This window comes from Geotrypetes seraphini, chromosome 11 (assembly GCF_902459505.1).
Source record: "Geotrypetes seraphini chromosome 11, aGeoSer1.1, whole genome shotgun sequence".
NCBI lineage: Eukaryota > Metazoa > Chordata > Amphibia > Gymnophiona > Dermophiidae > Geotrypetes > Geotrypetes seraphini.
Window position 1 is genome coordinate 73,884,809 of NC_047094.1, and position 17,428 is coordinate 73,902,236.

At 42.1% G+C, this 17,428-nt stretch overlaps 1 protein-coding gene across 1 annotated transcript in view; it reads right to left on the reverse strand.

Annotated features, from left to right (window-relative positions):
• Positions 1-16,652, reverse strand: part of LOC117345759 (phospholipase A2 inhibitor and Ly6/PLAUR domain-containing protein-like) — a 114,939-nt gene extending 98,287 nt beyond the window's left edge. Inside the window, exons 1-3 of the mRNA XM_033914878.1 lie at positions 16,552-16,652; positions 4,621-4,740; positions 4,248-4,400 (exon numbers count right to left, since the gene is read on the reverse strand). Of these exons, the coding sequence (XP_033770769.1) occupies positions 4,248-4,400; positions 4,621-4,740; positions 16,552-16,603 (325 nt within the window). The 5' untranslated portion in view covers positions 16,604-16,652. The remainder of the gene's footprint in view (positions 1-4,247; positions 4,401-4,620; positions 4,741-16,551) is intronic.
• Between the last annotated feature and the right edge of the window lie 776 nt (positions 16,653-17,428).

Consider the following 17,428-nt stretch of genomic DNA (forward strand, 5'->3'; position numbering starts at 1 on the left):
CTCCCAACCTAAAGAAGGATATAAAACTACTGGAGAGGGTGCAGAGACGAGCAACGAAGCTAATAAAAGGTATGGAGAACTTGGAATATGAGGAACGACTCAAGAAACTGGGACTGTTCTCCCTTGAGAAGAGGAGGCTGCGAGGGGACATGATCGAGACGTTCAAAATACTGAAAGGCATCGATAAAATAGAGCAGGAAAATAAATTATTTACATTGTCCAACGTGACACGGACAAGAGGACATGGTTTGAAGCTAAGGGGGGACAAGTCCAGGACAAATGTCAGGAAGTTCTGCTTCATGCAGCGAGTGGTAGATGCCTGGAATGCTCTCCCAAAGGAGGTTATTAAGGAATCCACTGTGCTAGGATTCAAAGGCAAATTAGATGCACATCTCCTTACGAGAGGCATAGAGGGATATGGGTGACTAAACCTACATCAGGTGTATACCTGACTGGGCCGCCGTGTGTGCGGATCGCCGGACTCGATGGACCATGGGTCTGATCCGGAGATGGCAGTTCTTATGTTCTTAAGACTTTACAAAACTTGACTTCAACCAGTGGTGGAACTCTGTTTGTCTCCATAATAAATACGAACGTCATATAGCGGGCCGTTGTAAATTATCGTTATCCTATAATAAAACTTGGTCGATAATAATGGAGTTTTGTGGTTTGGACCTTTGACTATGATCATACCTGATCTCTTTTTATCATATTCATATTAATATTCAATGGCCCTGATTCTCTAAAGTGCATCCCGATTTTAGGCGTCCTACAGCTGTCTAATCAGCCAATCGGGATGCACATTTAAAAAAAAAAAAATGCTCCCCAGGCAAGCCTGAAGGCACCTCCGGGAGCCTAGGGAGACCCGCAAGATGCCTAAGCTCGTCTAAGGGCCTTAGGCGGGCCTTAGGCTGAACCTAGGCGGCCCTACGCGTCTCCCTAGTAGAGGAGAAGCTTAAAATGTAGGCCAGCAAAATGCTGGCCTACATTGTAAGTAGAAGCGGCCGCTATACTTATCACGGCAAGGGATCTCTCTGCCGCTATAAGTATAGCGGGCCGCGGCCCCCTGACCAGGAGGGGGCCCAAACCCTCTGCCCGAAGACGCACCCCCCCACTGACACTAACGACCGCCCCCCCCCGACACTAATGACCGCCCCCCCCGACATTACCGATCCCCCCCCCGACAATATCGATAGCTGGCAGGAGGGTGCCCAATCCCTCCTGCCCAAAGATGCACCCCCCCCCGGCGCTAACCACCCCCAAACCTCCACTCCACCAAACCTGTTCTTAGATGGGTCTTGCACGTCTTGAGCCGGCAGGCACGCCTCATCGAAATGAAGCGGGCCCGCCCCTTCCCGGCCCATCCCGCCGAAGCCTAAGGCCTGATTGGCCCAGGCTCTAGAAGCTTGGACCAATCAGGCCTTAGGCATAGCGGGTCCGCCCATCCCCACCTTAATCTAAGGTCTGTTTGGCCAATCAGGCCTTAGATTAAGTGGGGATGGGCGGACCCACTATGCCTAAGGCCTGATTGGTCCAGGCTTCTAGAGCCTGGGCCAATCAGGCCTTAGGCTTCGGCGGGATGGGCCGGGAAGGGGCGGGCCTTCTTCATTTCGACGAGGCGTGCCTGCCGGCTCAAGACGTGCAAGACCCATCTAAGAACAGGTTTGGTGGAGTGGAGGTTTGGGGGGGTTAGCGTCGGGGGGGGTGCGTCTTTGGGCAGGAGGGATTGGGCACCCTCCTGCCAGCTATCGATATTGTCGGGGGCGGGGGGGATCGGTAATGTCGGGGGGGGCGGTCAGTAGTGTCGGGGGGGCGGTCGTTAGTGTCGGGGGGGGTGCGTCTTCGGGCAGAGGGTTTGGGCACCCTCCTGGTCAGGGGGCCGCGGCCCGATATACTTATAGCGGCAGAGAGATCCCTTGCCGCGATAAGTATAGCGGGCCGTGTCTAATCTAACCCATTTCTCTAACCCGCGTCTGTAACATGGACGCCGGTTACAGAATCGGGGTTTAGTTTAGGCCGATTCTGAATAGGACGCCTCTCCCGGGCGTCCTATTCAGAATCAGGGCCTAGGTGTCTTGCGGGCCTCGCCTTCAATATAGGTGGCCTGCCTGGGGAGCATTTTTTTTAAAAAAACGTGCATCCCGTTTGGCTGATTAGACAGCTGTAGGACGCCTACAGCTGCCTAAAATCGGGACGCACTTTTAGAGAATCAGGCCCAATATGTCTACTATGAGCATTCATTCTGTTGCTGTATTTTCTGATATGATAGTTTTCCGTATGATTTAACATGATTACTGTCAGTAATATTTATTCCTGCCATTGTACTCACTTGTCACTTATCATCTGATGTTTCTTCTCCCTTTTTCTGTCTACGTTCTTTATCGATAGCTGATGTATTAACATATACTTGCTGTATAGTATTTTTGTTTGTTTTCTATTGCCCGATCTCTACCTCATGCAATGTGATATACTTGATGGTGTCCTTCTCTTTTGATTACTTCCGTAGTTTTTTCGGAAGCTTCTCTTATATTTCTTTATTATACTGTTCATAAAACCAATAAAATTACTGGAACTAAAAAAAAAAAAATACACAAGAGATTAGAGAAAAAAAATTTTAACTTTTAGGCCTGAAATTTTATTTTATAGTTGTTAGTTTGAAGAGGAAGAGTCATTAATACATTTCTGAAATATGTACGTCTTCAATACTTTAAGGAAAGTTGATAGATGAGGGAGAACTATAGAAGGAAGATCATTCCAAATTTTTACAAACAAAAAGGAAAAAGATCAACAGAAATTGGCCATAGTATTTATTCTCTTTACAGTGGGAAAGCCAAGTTTAAATTTCTGAGAACTCCTAAAGTTAGAGTTTTCATGAATTAAACGAAACAGAGACCAAAGGAAAGAAAATCCTATGTAGGATTTTAAAAATTACAGTTGCACACTTAAATTGGATTCTCCAATAGACAGGAAGCCAGTGAGACATCCAGATGGCAATATTGGACAGGCAGGCTGAGATTTGGGCCTGGATTAGATGTCTGATGTGGAGGGGTAGATCTTGCAGTCATCAGCATAGAGATGATATTGGAAGTTATTGGAGGAGATCAATGGACCGAGAGAGTAAGTATATATGGAGAAAAGTAGAGGGTCCAAGACAGAGCCTTGAGGTACACTGATAAAGAGTGAGATAGCAGTGGAGGATTCACATATGCAAATAGTGAAAGTGTGTTGGGAGAGCTGGGAACAAAACTAGAAGACAGCAGAATCCTGGAATCCCAGGAAGGGCAGCTTATCGAAGAGTAGGTGGTGATCAACAGCATCAAAGTCAACAGATAGATTGAGAAGGATGAGGATAGAGTACAGGATCTCGCCAGGAACAGGTCATAAGAGACTTTAGTAAGGGTAATTTCTGTGGAATGGAGTGATTCAAGTGGGTAAAGAATAGCTTGAGATGAAAGGAAGTCCAGGCAATGGGATGAACACGTTCAAGTTGCTTGGAGAAGAAGAGGAAGAGGGAGATAGGGTGATAGTTGGAGGGGGTTATGGGATCTAGTGAGGGTTTTTTGAGGAGAGGTGAGACTACGGAATGTATGCAGACATCAGAACAGTTGCAGTGGAGAATGATAGGTTGAGGATGTGACAGATAGGAGGGATGACAATGGGAAAGATAGCACTGAGTAAGTTGATGGGAATTGGGTCAGAGGACTAGGTAGTGGGCTTGCAGGAGAAGGGAAGATGTGCAGTTTTCTCTTCAGTGATTTATGAAAAGGAGGAAAAGATAGCAGGAGTTGGAGTGGCTGACAGAGTGGATAGCTGGAAATAGAGATGGGAGGGAGGTGACCTGGTTGAGAATGCAAGGTGAATCTTGTGAATCTTGTCATAGAAAAACTCTGCCATCATTTGGGTGGAAAGTGAAGGGGGATTAGAGTAGACAGTTGATTATGCCAAAGAGATGGTGAGCCTTAAACAGATGGAGACCCTTAAAATATGCAAAAACAGTATGTGTTGAGGATACTGGGTTGATGCTGTTTATTTAATGAGCACCAAATCAGTAGTATTGTTATTATTTTGCACTGGTGTGTTTTCTTGGTGTCTACTAGTTAGTCTAAAAGGGAAGCCCAAATATAAACCAGGCTTCACTGGTTTCCCTTCTAGTAGAGGGCTATAAATAGTCTCCCTAGCAGGAATCATAATATCCCTCTGACCTGGAGTATCCTGCATGATTTGATAGACAGAAACAGAGATCCTACCTGTGAAACTTTCTCTGTTGCAGTTGTCTTCCTTGCAGCACTTATTGTATATCATATTTTGAAATCTATCATTACCGCCATGTAAAATCGTGTCACAGATATTGGGGTCATACTTCATACACCCTTTGAACATTGACAAACGCGAATCATTTTCTATGAAAGTAAGAAGATATTAATAAGAATTACACATAGAGAAATTCTGAAGGTATATGAACAGAGGTCAGCATTTCATCTTGCGGGGATCTTTAGTTGAATCTATAACATTTATATTTGAGGATTTTTTATTTTTTTTTAACAAGGCAGAAAACTGGAACCAATCAGTAATGGAATGGCCTCTGACCTATCAGCATCTCCCTGGAAAGACAGGACTCACCTATTGTGGTGTTTTCTGTTCTGCTAACACACACGGCCTCATCTTCTTTGCACTTAACAGAGGCTCCCGAGCATGAACCACCATGAATGTTCAGGCAACGCTCACAAATCAGACAGAGTCCTGAGGAAAGGGAGAAACCATGTGATATACACACTACTGAATTTCTGTCACAGTTCTTTTCCTCCTTGTTTGCATATCTGCTATAGCTTTCTCTCTTCTCCCCATCTTACTTTTGTCACTTTGTTCTCTCTCATTCATCCTATTCTTCTTCCATGTCCCCACATCTTGTTTCCTGTACCCTGCTGTTTAGTGTTCTACCACAGATGTTGTTAAGGGCTTTGCAGGTTACTCAAAATGCTGCAATGCGAGTCATTAGGGATTATCAAAGATGGAGCATATAAGTCCCTTGCAATCTAAGCTTCATTGATTGCCAAATGTTATGGTTTGGCATTTTGTCCTACATGAACATTGTATTCTCATTGTAGAGTAATGGGCACATTCTTTAAACGGCGTCCCAACTGTAGGCAGCGGTAGATGTCTAAGCAGCCAATCAGGGCACACGTTTTCCAACCCCTCCCACCCCCCCCCCCCCCCGAGGAAGGCTGCCTATACTATAGGCATCTGTTGAGGGTGCAGGGAGGCACCTAGGGATGCTTAAGCTCACCCAAGGCTGGGAATGGGCATAATTATGCCCAGAAGTGGCCTTGGGTGAGCTTAAGCAGCCCTAAGTATCTCTTTAGGACCACACTAAGCACCTGACACCCTAATATACCCTAACACCCTCCCAACACTCACCTGACATTGCTTAACACCCAACTGACACTTCCCAACATACCTCAATACCCACATGACATTCACATGACATTTCCCAACACACACCGACAGTCCCTCACACCCCAACACTCCCCCCCCCAACATCTTCCGACCCCTGAAACCTTTAGAAGATGACCAGCAAAAGTGCTGCACATTTATTCCTACTGACAGACCTGCCTCTTCCAAAATGTTGGGCCTTCCCCGTTCCCATGGGTTGGGCATCTGTCCTTAGCGCATATGCGATTTTGTGTAGGACACCGGTGTGCAATTCTCAGTCACTTCTTAGGTGCCTGCAGAAACAGGCATCCTATACAGAATTTCCCCCTAAATGTCTTTTGGAGATTCCCTCATTTCAAGAAATTCATTTTTGGCCGGTCTATCTATGTGGAATGAATTGCCTTTGCTGTGAAGGATGCGGTGATTATGGGGGAAGGGGGGTGACAAAGAGGAAAGAAGGGAAAGGAGAAGGAGAGGAAATGCTGTGTACGATGGGGGGAGAGGGGAGAGAGAGAGAGAGAGAGAGAGAGAAAAGACTATAAAGAAGGGAGGGAGAAGAGGGAAGAGGAAGAGAAATGTTGCACCCAGTTGGGGAGAGGGAGGGAAGGAAGGAAGAGCAATGAAAGGAGAGGAAAAGGAGATGCTAGGCTATGGGGAGGGAAGGAAGGAAGGATGAACAGGGAATGGAGAGGAAAAAGAGATACTAGGTCAAGGGGAGGGAGGGAGGGAAGGAAGAATAGGGAAGGGAGAGGAAAAAGAGATGCCAGGTCATGGAGAAGGAAGGGAGGAGAGGAGATGGGGAGAGGGAGGGAAGGAAGGAAGAGCAGGGAAAGTAGAGGAAAAGGAGATGATAGGCCATGGGGAGGAAAGGTAGGAATGAAGAACAGGGAAGGGAGAGGAAAAAGAGATGCCAGGCCATGGGGAAGGAAGGAAGGAAGGGAGAAGAGGAGAAAGGTGCCAGGGCATGGGGGTAGGGGAGGGAAGGAGATAGATGCCAGTCCAGGGGAGGGAAAGGAAGGACAGGAGATGCCAGAGCAGGAAGGGGGAGATGGAAGGGAAGGAGAGAGATGCCATAGCAATGGAGAGGGGGTGAAGCAGTTGCATACCTAGCATATGTGACACCTGGGGCCCATTATTTTTGACCCCCCCCCCCCCCCATCTATATGAAAAATATGATTTTTAGTAACAATCCACATATCGCACAAGAGTGTACCTAGGAAAAGGCAGCATCTTAAACACTGCAGTGAGCATTAGAACACCAACACATACATTTTAAAACTAAACAAGCCAGATCCCGCACAGTCAATTGATCCTGCAGTCAATGCCAACTGAAAACTATGTTCTTTTCATACACACAGAACAGAGATACACCCTCGCCCAATATGGAATAATCACAAAATAAAAATAGAAATATGTAGACAAAACCAAACCACCAAGAAACCAGACTCTGCATACAATGCAACACCACAAAAACAGTAATACATGTCCTCTAATACTGTGCAAAATATAAAGACAGTAGATGTAAATTTGAAAAAACTGATACATAATCACCACTTTACAAATTAACAAATAAAGATAAACAAATAATGAGAAATAAGAAAATACTATTTTATTGGACTAATCCCCGTAAGCTTGGTCCCCATCCCCGCAAACCACCTGATTCCATCCACACAAGCCTTGAATTGTTTTATCTTGATCTTATTATATTAAAGTATAAAAAGAATCAATATAGGGGGGCGCTGTTGAGCCCAACTAAGATGGTCATCTGAGCACTCAACTCCGGCAACCCATACTATTTTCTTTATCTTTTGCTGCACTCTATTCGATTTCGACTCCTGAATTCTACACTAACTACCATATAAACGATGGCTACAGCCAAAACAGGCAAAAGACATAAACCCGAACCTCAATCACCGGCAAAAGGATCGACATCGGAGAAACCAGAGAAACCTGATGCTCCTTCCATGATGGACCTCTGAGAAGCTATTAAAACGGTCCAGGACACCAAAGATGCCGTGTCTGAAATAAAAGATGAATTAGCCATGATCCACACGGATCTCATTACTTTCAAGTCCAAAGTCACCGACTTGGAAATTAAAGCGGCAACTGCAGAGATCAACATGAAGGCGCTGCAGAGCCACGTGAAACGCACGCTGGCAATTGAAAAGGAGCTGGAAGATGCGAGTAAACGTTATCGGCGGAACAATGTACGTCTTTTGGGGGTCCCGGAGGGTCAGGAGGGAAATAATATGATTGCCTTCCTAGAGACTATCATCCCTATTCTACTGGATCTTCACTTTAAGAAGAACTTTAAAATTGAACAAGCGCATAGATCGCCATCTTCACGCCAACCTCGTGATCGGCACCCGAGACCCATCGTACTCAAAATCCTCCACTACCCTCAAGTACTAGAAATTATGCAAAAAGCACAATCCCTCGCACCTCTCACTCATGAGGGCAACAAGATTCTTTTCCTTCCGGACCTGCACAAAACAACGGTAAAAGCTCAATAACTTCTCGCCTTCCGCCCACAACTGAAGAAAATGGGTGCCCGCTTCGGCATCTATCCGGCACGGATGCGGATCACCTATATGAATCAAACTAGAGACTTCACAGATCCAGAGCTTCTAGCCTCATACATCGAAGACAAATCTCCGACCCCGATCGACTCAGTCTGACCTTTTCCACTTCTTCTCCATCTGACTCTTCAATGCAAACAGATAAAAATTACCAAGTGTGACTATTCTGCCGTTGTGCATTTCAGCTTAATCACAATCAAAACTGATTCCTTTTCTTTCCTCGATTGTTTCTATGTCCTTCTCACTCTTATTTACTAACTGTTTCCCCATTGATTGTGTACTGTGCTGTTTATTCTACATTCATTAGTCATGCTTTATCGCTCTTTTGGCCTGTTTGTGTTGTGGGATCACCTTCCACTCAGCCATTGTTTGCTCAGTTGTTTACTTTAAACCTCACCACTTGACCCTGTTGAACTTGTTGCTTGTTATACCTAATTGAGTGTGCAGTATTGTTTATTGTTTATTTTGTTTTTTGATTAAACGCTTTCTTGGTTCTTCAAAGCGTTGTACAGAGTATAAAATAACATTTCAACAAACAATGTAATTAGTTAAAACATACTTTCTATAAACTACAAGGCTAACAACGATACTAACTAAATTATTATCGACAAACGTACAATGGACAGTTACATTGGACACAAATTGGGAAGGGGGGTGAAATACAATTGAAATAGTAAATGAGAGAAACGGTTAAGGAAAACACAAAAGGGTTAGGAATAATTAGAAAAAAAAAAAAGAACTGGTTTAAATACAAAAGGATCTTTTTTATTTATGTTCCTGCCTATTGCTGCTTTTTTGCAGTCAGCTTTTCTCACTTGTTCTTAATATATCTTATTACTTCTGTAGTGTTTTATCTCTCGTGATGTATACAGCATTCACCTTCCCTTCGACTGATTTAATTAATGATGTTTGTTTAACCCTACTAATGTTTATTTTTTCAGGTATACCATTGTACATGTAGATCAGTTTTCAATCCTTGAAATGTCCCTCTCCATACCTTCACTTAATGTCAACGGTCTTAACAATATAATTAAGAAGCGCAGGATCCTATCTTATATAGATGATCTCAAATCTGATATATTCCTCCTTCAAGAAACACATCTTAACGATGCTGATTCAGCTAAATTTATTAAGCAAGGATATTGCATTCCTTTATTTTCACCCGCCTTCAATAGGAAAAATGATGTTCTCATATTTATCAGACAACATCCATCCCTATCTGTTATGTTCAGCTCTCATGACACATTTGGCAGATGGATTAGTGTCAAACTCACAATTTCAAATCATACACTACACATTATTAATATTTATGCACCCAAGTTGGATTCACCTGAATTTTTTCATCACCTAGCTAATCATATACTCTAAGACCCGGATACCCCCCTTATTATAGGAGGTGATTTTAACCTCATTTTAGATCCCCTCAAAGATAGGAAGTCCCGTGCTTCTTTCAAAAAAACAAAGGCGTGGTTTACCTTACATGATATCATAGCTCAACTACAACTTATTGATCCATGGAGACTCCAACATATCAATCCAGATCAATTTACTTTCTTTTCAACCCCTCACTCTACCTTCTCCAGGATTAACTACTTCCTCACCAGTTCATCCCTTTTGGAACACATCACCACAACTGACATCAAATCCATTACCATCTCTGACCATGCTGCCATCACATTATCCTGTAAACATTTTTCTCTTGAGCCTCGCATTAAACAATGGCAATTTAACTCCTCCCTCCTTGACGAAACCCAGTTTAAAGATTGTATCAATAATGCTATTGCGGAATTTTTCAACTTTAACATCCCCGATCACACTGATTGGACTATCACCTCTGATGCCTTCAAAGCATTTATTCAAGGCACTATTATTCAGTTCTCCGCCCATCTCCACTCATCTCTGAAAAAACTACAATGAGATCTAGAATATCGCATTCAAGAAGCGGAATCCCAGCACTTATCTGATGTATCCAATATTTCCACCCTTCTTCATCTACGCAATCTATGCCTACAATACAACTCCCTTCTCAGTTCCTCAGCCGCTAAGTCTGTCTTTATTCAAGCTTCCACCTATTATGCAGATAATAATAAACCCGGACATCTTTTAGCGAACTATCTTTTAAAAACTCAGGATAAAACCACTATATCTACCATAAAAGATGCCTCAGATAAACTGGTTACGGGTTCCTCTGCAATTTCATCGTCCTTCCTTTCTTTTTATAAACATTTATACTCTTCTGAATCACCTTTCTTAGCTCCCCTCATCAATTCTTTATTATCTTTTCCTCACCCCTCTCTCTCACCAGCAGAGACCCTCCCACTTGATACACCCTTCACTGCACAAGAACTCACTGATGCAATTATATCACTTGCTTCTAATAAATCCCCTGGTCCGGATGGTCTCACTACTGAGTTTTATGAAGCCTTTCTTCCTGCGTTACTTCCACATATGCTACTCTTCTTTCATTCTCTCTGTTCTCAAGGCCAATCTACTGGATCCTTCACGGAAGCTACCCTGGTTGTTTTCCCTAAACTGGGTAAGGACCCCCAAGATGTCAAAAATTATAGACCCATATCATTAATCAATGTCGACGCTAAAATCTTTGCAAAGATTTTGGCAACCCGACTACAATCCGTCCTTCCCAAACTTATTTCTCCAGATCAATCAGGCTTTCTAAATCATTGCTATTCTACTAATACTAGATTATTATCCCACATTATACATCATAAAACCTCTCATACTGATAGACTCTTGATTATGGCCCTTGATGCTGAAAAAGCTTTTGATCGTATGGAATGGCATTTTCTCTTTCATATTCTGAAATGGTATGGATTCTCAGACTCTTTCCTAAATATGGTTAAAGTTCTTTACTCTCATCCAATGATAAGGATCATGATTAATGGACACCTATCACAACATTTTTTCCCGACCCGAGGAACAAGACAGGGATGTCCTTTATCCCCCTTACTCTTTAATCTCGCCCTTGAGCCTCTCTTAACTGCTATCAGACATGATACTATAATTCATGGCTTCCACTTGGGTTCCTTCTCGGTCAAATTATCAGCATATGCTGATGATGTACTTCTATACATCAATCTTGACTCCCTCATTTATGTTCTTGAACAAATTCATCTCTATTCCGCCATATCGGGCTATAAATTAAATATCAATAAATCCAAACTTCTACCTTTAAACTGTATTTATGTTCAAACCGACTCGTCCAATCACGGCTTTCTTTGGCCTCCTACAAAAATTAAATAACTTGGTTTATATTTTGGACCTTCTCTTGACTCCACCCTTCAACTTAACTCTGACTATATTTTCTCTATTATCCAAACATGTACAAATAAATGGTCTCCCCTTAACCTTTCCTGATGGGGCAGACTCTCCACCATCCACATGATGATCACCCCTAAGATTAATTATATTCTTAGTATGCTACCCTTTCTTTTTCCCCACTATGTTTACTCTCGTATTGAAAAACTTCTGGTAGACTTCTTATGGCGAGGAAAACAACCCCGAATCGCACTACCCAAATTGAAATGTCCTAGAGATCAAGGAGGCGCTAACTTTCCCAGTTTTCGCGAGTATCATTTAGCCTTTTTGATGTCACAAGGGTCTCTTTGGTTGAATTTGTATTCTCCACTTATGCTTCCCACATGGCTTCATTTGGAACACTCTATCATGGATCTATTTTTACTACAATATGCCCCCGCCTTACCTCTGCCTTCATCAGCCAAATCAAATCCTATTATGCTCAGTACCTGGCAAGCAATCAATCATATTGACTCCATCTCGGATAAAAAATGGACAGATCTTGATATTGATCTTAGCTCTGATATGGAACAATCCCAAACTCAAAATTAATAAAGAAATAGTTATATGGAAATCTTGGTAATGTCAGGGAATCTGGAACCTTACACACCTAATACAGGCAGACAAGTGGATCTCTTTCTCTGATACAATGGCCAAATTTCACATCCCTCCATCCCAATCCTTTAAATGGATACAACTACACCATTGTCTCCAGGCGACTTTTCCTTCTCCCTCTTCTTTACATACATCTCCGGATCTGCAGTCCATGACACTATCCTTCTCAACATCCAAAGGGCAAGCTTCCAAGTGATATAAATTTATCCAATCCAAATGCTTTCAATTCTTACCAGACTCCATAACTAAATGGGACCCAATGCTACAATCCCCCCTCACTACTCATACTTGGATGGCCATCTGGTCTAGAATACAAAAATCTCTTCGCTCTGCTTCCCAGAAGCAAACGGCCTTATTTCTCTTTCACAGAGCTTTTTGGACACCTAATAAGATGGCCAAATTGACAAGGTCCTCTGATGGTTGTTGTTGGACCTGTAAATCCGGTGATGGCTCTTTACGTCATATGCTATATGATTGCCCCCATGTCATGGCCTTTTGGTCTCCTATTTGGCATATGATTACCAAAATTTTCCATATATCTGACCCTTTTTCATTTGATGTTTTAATCATTGGCCAAATGGCCCTTACAACGCCTTTCTCCATATATCAAGATTACCTACTAACATTATTGATATTTCTTGCTATTCAAATCATACTTCAAAATTGAAAAGACTCCACGAAACTTGAATTCAATCACTGGTGGAACTCTGTTTGTTTACAAATCAAGTATGAACGTCATATTGCGGAACATCATAATTCAATACCCTCTTATAATAAAACTTAGTCACTGCTGTTGGAACACTGTAAGTTAGACCTTTGATCATGGAATGATCAACCATATTTGCAATGATCTGTTTTATATTTTGATAGACCTTTTTATTTTGATAGACCTTCCTGACTGTGTAAAGACCCTTTTTCCAAAGGGTATACCTCTCTTAACTCATACTTCTCTCCACTACAGATGTTATTTTCTTTATCCAAAATATTTATTCAATCTCCATACCTTATGTACCTAGATTTGCTGTACTTTCCAATACCTTCAACCTTTTATATGTATAATTACTCTTTATCTGTAATTTGATATACTTGACAAGTGTTATTTCCATTTGTTTTGCGCTTCTCCGGAACCCTATGTTGTATCACTGTTTCATAACCATAAAACCAATAAAATGTTGTGAACAAAAAAAAAAAAAAGAATCAATATTCTGTATAATTGTCAATTTATAAATCAGCGTCTTCGCCCCACTCTCTCTTCCCCATTTCCCTTCAGCGTCCTCAGCCCACTCTCTCTCCACTTTCCTTCAGCACACGCACGTAAAAACAAGCAAGTAATTTTATATCATTTTCATTCTATTCATTCATAGAAATTAAAGTCTAAATAATGCCAGTCACATAACAAAACATGATTTTACAAAAATAATTCCCTGCCCAGTCAAGCCTGCAAGGATTACTAGATGTCTTTCAGCAGCAACCCTTCCTGCCTCCCCCTTACCTTTGTGGCCAAGTCAAAATGATCTACCAACAATAAAATTTTAAAAACACAAAACATACTGTACGCAGAGAAAATGTTAATCATCATTTATATTCCGCGGGTTTTCAAAGAGGTCAAGGCAGATGACTTTATGCAATGTCATCTCAGTAACAACTATACAAAAATAGATAAATATACCCCCTCCCTTTTTACTAAACTGCAATAGTGGTTTTTAGCGCAGGGAGCTGCGCTAAATGCCCCACGCTGCTCTCGACGCTCATAGGCTCCCTGCACTAAAAACCGCTATTGCGGTTTAGTAAAAGGGGGCCATAGTGCAAAATATAGACAGCATATATAAATTCTTAAAATGGACACATTTTGATCACTAAATTGAAAATAAAATCATTTGTCCTACCTTTGTTTGGTAATTTCATGTCTCTGGTTGCACTTTAGTCTTCTGACTGTGCATCCAATATTTCTTCCCTTCTTTCAGCCTCCTGTATGCTTCCTCTCCTCCAGACCTCATTCCCTCCCCAAACTTTTTCTTTGTTTCACCCTGCCCCTTATTTCTTTCTCTCTCCATGCCCCCATTCTTTCTGTATGTCTGTCTTTCTCTCTCTCTCCGTGCCCCATTTCTTTCTTTTTCTCTCCATGCCCAATTTCTTTCTCTTTGTCTGTCTTTCTCTCTCTCCATGCCCCATTTCTTTCTTTCACTCTGCCCCCTTCTTTCTTTCTCTCTCCATGCCCCCTTTCTTGCTGTATGTCTGTCTTTCGCTCTCTTTCCGTGCCCCATTTCTTTGTTTCACCATGCCCCCTTCTTTCTTTCTCTCTCCATGCCCCCTTTCTTTCTGTATGTCTGTCTTTCTTTCTCTCTCCATGCCCCCTTTCTTTCTCTTTGTCTGTCTTTCTCTCTCTCTCCATGCCCCATTTCTTTCTTTCACCCTGCCCCATTCTTTCTTTCTCTCTCCATGCTCCCTTTCTTTCTGTATGTCTGTCTTTCTCTCTCTCTCCGTGCCCCATATCTTTCTTTCACCCTGCTCCCTTCTTTCTTTCTCTCTCCATGCCCCCTTTCTTTCTGTATGTCTGTCTCTCTCTCTCTCACTCTCTGTCCGTGCCCCATTTTTTTTTTCTTTCTTTGTTTCACCCTGCCCCCTTTCTTTCTTTCTGGCTTCCTGCCCCCCCCCTTTTCTTTCTTTCTTTCTCCTTGCCCTCCCCCATACCACTGCCATTGGGAAACATGCTGCTGCAACTGCCGCTGTGGAAAGCTGCCACTGCCGCCATTGGGAACAGGCCAGCGCTGAGTTCTCCCTCCCTGCTTTTCTTTCCCATGGGGCTGACCAACTCTTGCCGCCCGATGTCAATTCTAATGTTGGAGAGGACATTCCGGGCCAGCCAATTGCCAGAACGTCCTCTCCGACATCAGAATTGACGTCGGGCAGCAAGAGTTGGTCAGCCCCATGGGGAAGTAAAGCAGGGAGGGAGAACTCGGCGCCGGCCTGTTCCCGATGGCGGCAGTGGCAGCGGTAGTCTATTCCATGGCAGCAGCCTATTCCCCGGTGGGTGGCCAGTTGTGCACCCCCTTGGGGCGTGCACCCAGGACAGACCATCCCCCCGCCCCCCCCCCCCTTGGTACACCACTGGGGTGAAGCTGAAATGAATCGTATACAAAGGAAAGAAGGAGCACAGGATAGACAGTTTATGGAAGGGACATAGAAAGAGGTAAGATGCCCTATGGAAGGGGAAGAGGGTGGACATTGGATGGAAGGGAAAGTGCAGCTGAGTTTCAGTGTGCGTTATCAGGGAGAACCCATCTGTGTCAGTTGTACAAAAAACACACTGCTCAGCAATAGTTCAGGTGTTAATTACTGAGTATGAAATTTCAAAGTCAATCTCTTCTCATTTTCCGAGACAAATATATATATATATATTTACTATCATCAAGTTAATATTGTGTCTTAAATGTACTCTGCGGCTGTGTGCCTGCCTTGAGCTTTTCAAAAGTGAGGGCTGTCATGGGAAAAATGCTGGGATCGCTGTATACATTCTCAAGGGAACTACTTCGAAGGAGATTGTGGAAACTAGGAATTTCAGTTAAGCAATTTTTTTTTTTTACAATTGAATTCCCCAAACTTTTGGGTAGCACCTCGTAAGTTGAGACTTCGAACAACGCACATGAAGAATGTATACAAGTTAAGACTTTGGTGAATGTATACAAGTTGTGACGTTTTTGGCAACGAGCACTATTAAAACACTATTACTTTACAGATTTGAAACAGTACCATTGGGCAGGACCTGAATTGGAATACTGCATTGCTGAAAGAAAGTTGTCCCAGATAAGTATTCACATATATTCCTTTCACATTATTTGAAAACATTGTTGATGCTTCTAGCTAAGATATCCCAAATATGGCTGAAGTAGTGAATGCTTGTACCAGTCCCAAAATGTGGAAATGAATGAAAATATCAAAAAACTGGACTAGTGCATAACCATTTCAATAACAATGCTTTCAATTTTTCATGAGTATGCCTCAGCCCCACCACTCCACCGCTGTGCTATCTTGTGACTGCGTGGAGATTTATGTGGCACTTCATCATCGGCTGCTCATATCTTTTTTATTTTTATGGAATCGTGAAAAATCCTTCATATATACTTAAAAATGTTTTTCTTAACATTTTTAAGTATATATGAAGGATTTTTCACGATTCCATAAAAATAAAAAAGATATGAGCAGCCGATGATGAAGTGCCACATAAATCTCCTTAACATTTTTAAGTATATATGAAGGATTTTTCACGATTCCATAAAAATAAAAAAGATATGAACAGCCGATGATGAAGTGCCACATAAATCTCCACGCAGTCACAAGATAGCACAGCGGTGGAGTGGTGGGGCTGAGGCATACTCATGAAAAATTGAAAGCATTGTTATTGAAATGGTTATGCACTAGTCCAGTTTTTTGATATTTTCATTCTAGCTAAGATATAGCAGTACAGAAGAATGCTGTGTATTTAAATAAAAATTTTCCCAAGTATTTGATATAGTATAAATATATTAGATATGCCACTGGAAGTAAGAAGATGGGTTGTGAATAGAGATCATCCTGTGAACAGTGGCAGAAAGATTGCAGGGAAGAGCCTTACCTGTGGCTGTCAGAGCAAAGATGATGCATATGCTGGTGAGAAAAGCCCTCATGATGCTGGAGAGGATGGAGCTAGCTGAAGAATATGACAGTCTGAGCTTACACTCTGGTCCCTACAATCCTTCAAGCTCAGGATGCAGTATTTATAACCTGGTATATAAAAACACCTGTTCCAACCAGGACATTTGCTTGTGAGAAATATCTACTGTTGAATATGCAGTCAAGCAGTGTTACGCCAGAAGCTCTAGGTCAAGTAAAATGGTCCCTGTGAAGTGGTTTTAAATTTTCCTTAAGTGAAGACATTAAGGAGGAGGAAGATCCTCCACATGACATGATAAATTTTCTCACATATTAATTATGTATATGTTTGTTAAGAGCAGAATATTTATACAGCACATATTTCAGATCTTTTAAAATCCCAATCCATCCAGAATCCGATTAAACAAATTCCTGTGTTTTAATTATGAGAATATGAGATGATGCTTTCCCAGAGAATCATTACTCCATATTCATGTATTATCAGCCTTGTGACCACACTATCCCTCTCCAAAGCTTGAGTACAGAAAGATTGACTTGCTAAAGAATGCTATTTCAGAATTATTTATTTTTATAATTTATTAATTGCTTACAAGTAATTTAGGGATTCATTAATAAGACTAGCAATACAAAATAATGTAAAGGTCATCATTAGCTGGGTATATAATAAGTTATTTTTAGGATAGCTATTTTTTGTGATGTACTTATCCTTTTAGGCAGCCTCAAAGTACTACTAGAGTTCACGACAGCCATTTTTTTGCAAGGATCCACACCAGGCAAGAGCAAGTGGGTATCAGTCCTGCCCATAGGATTTCATTAATCTAATCAGAAATCTTATATTA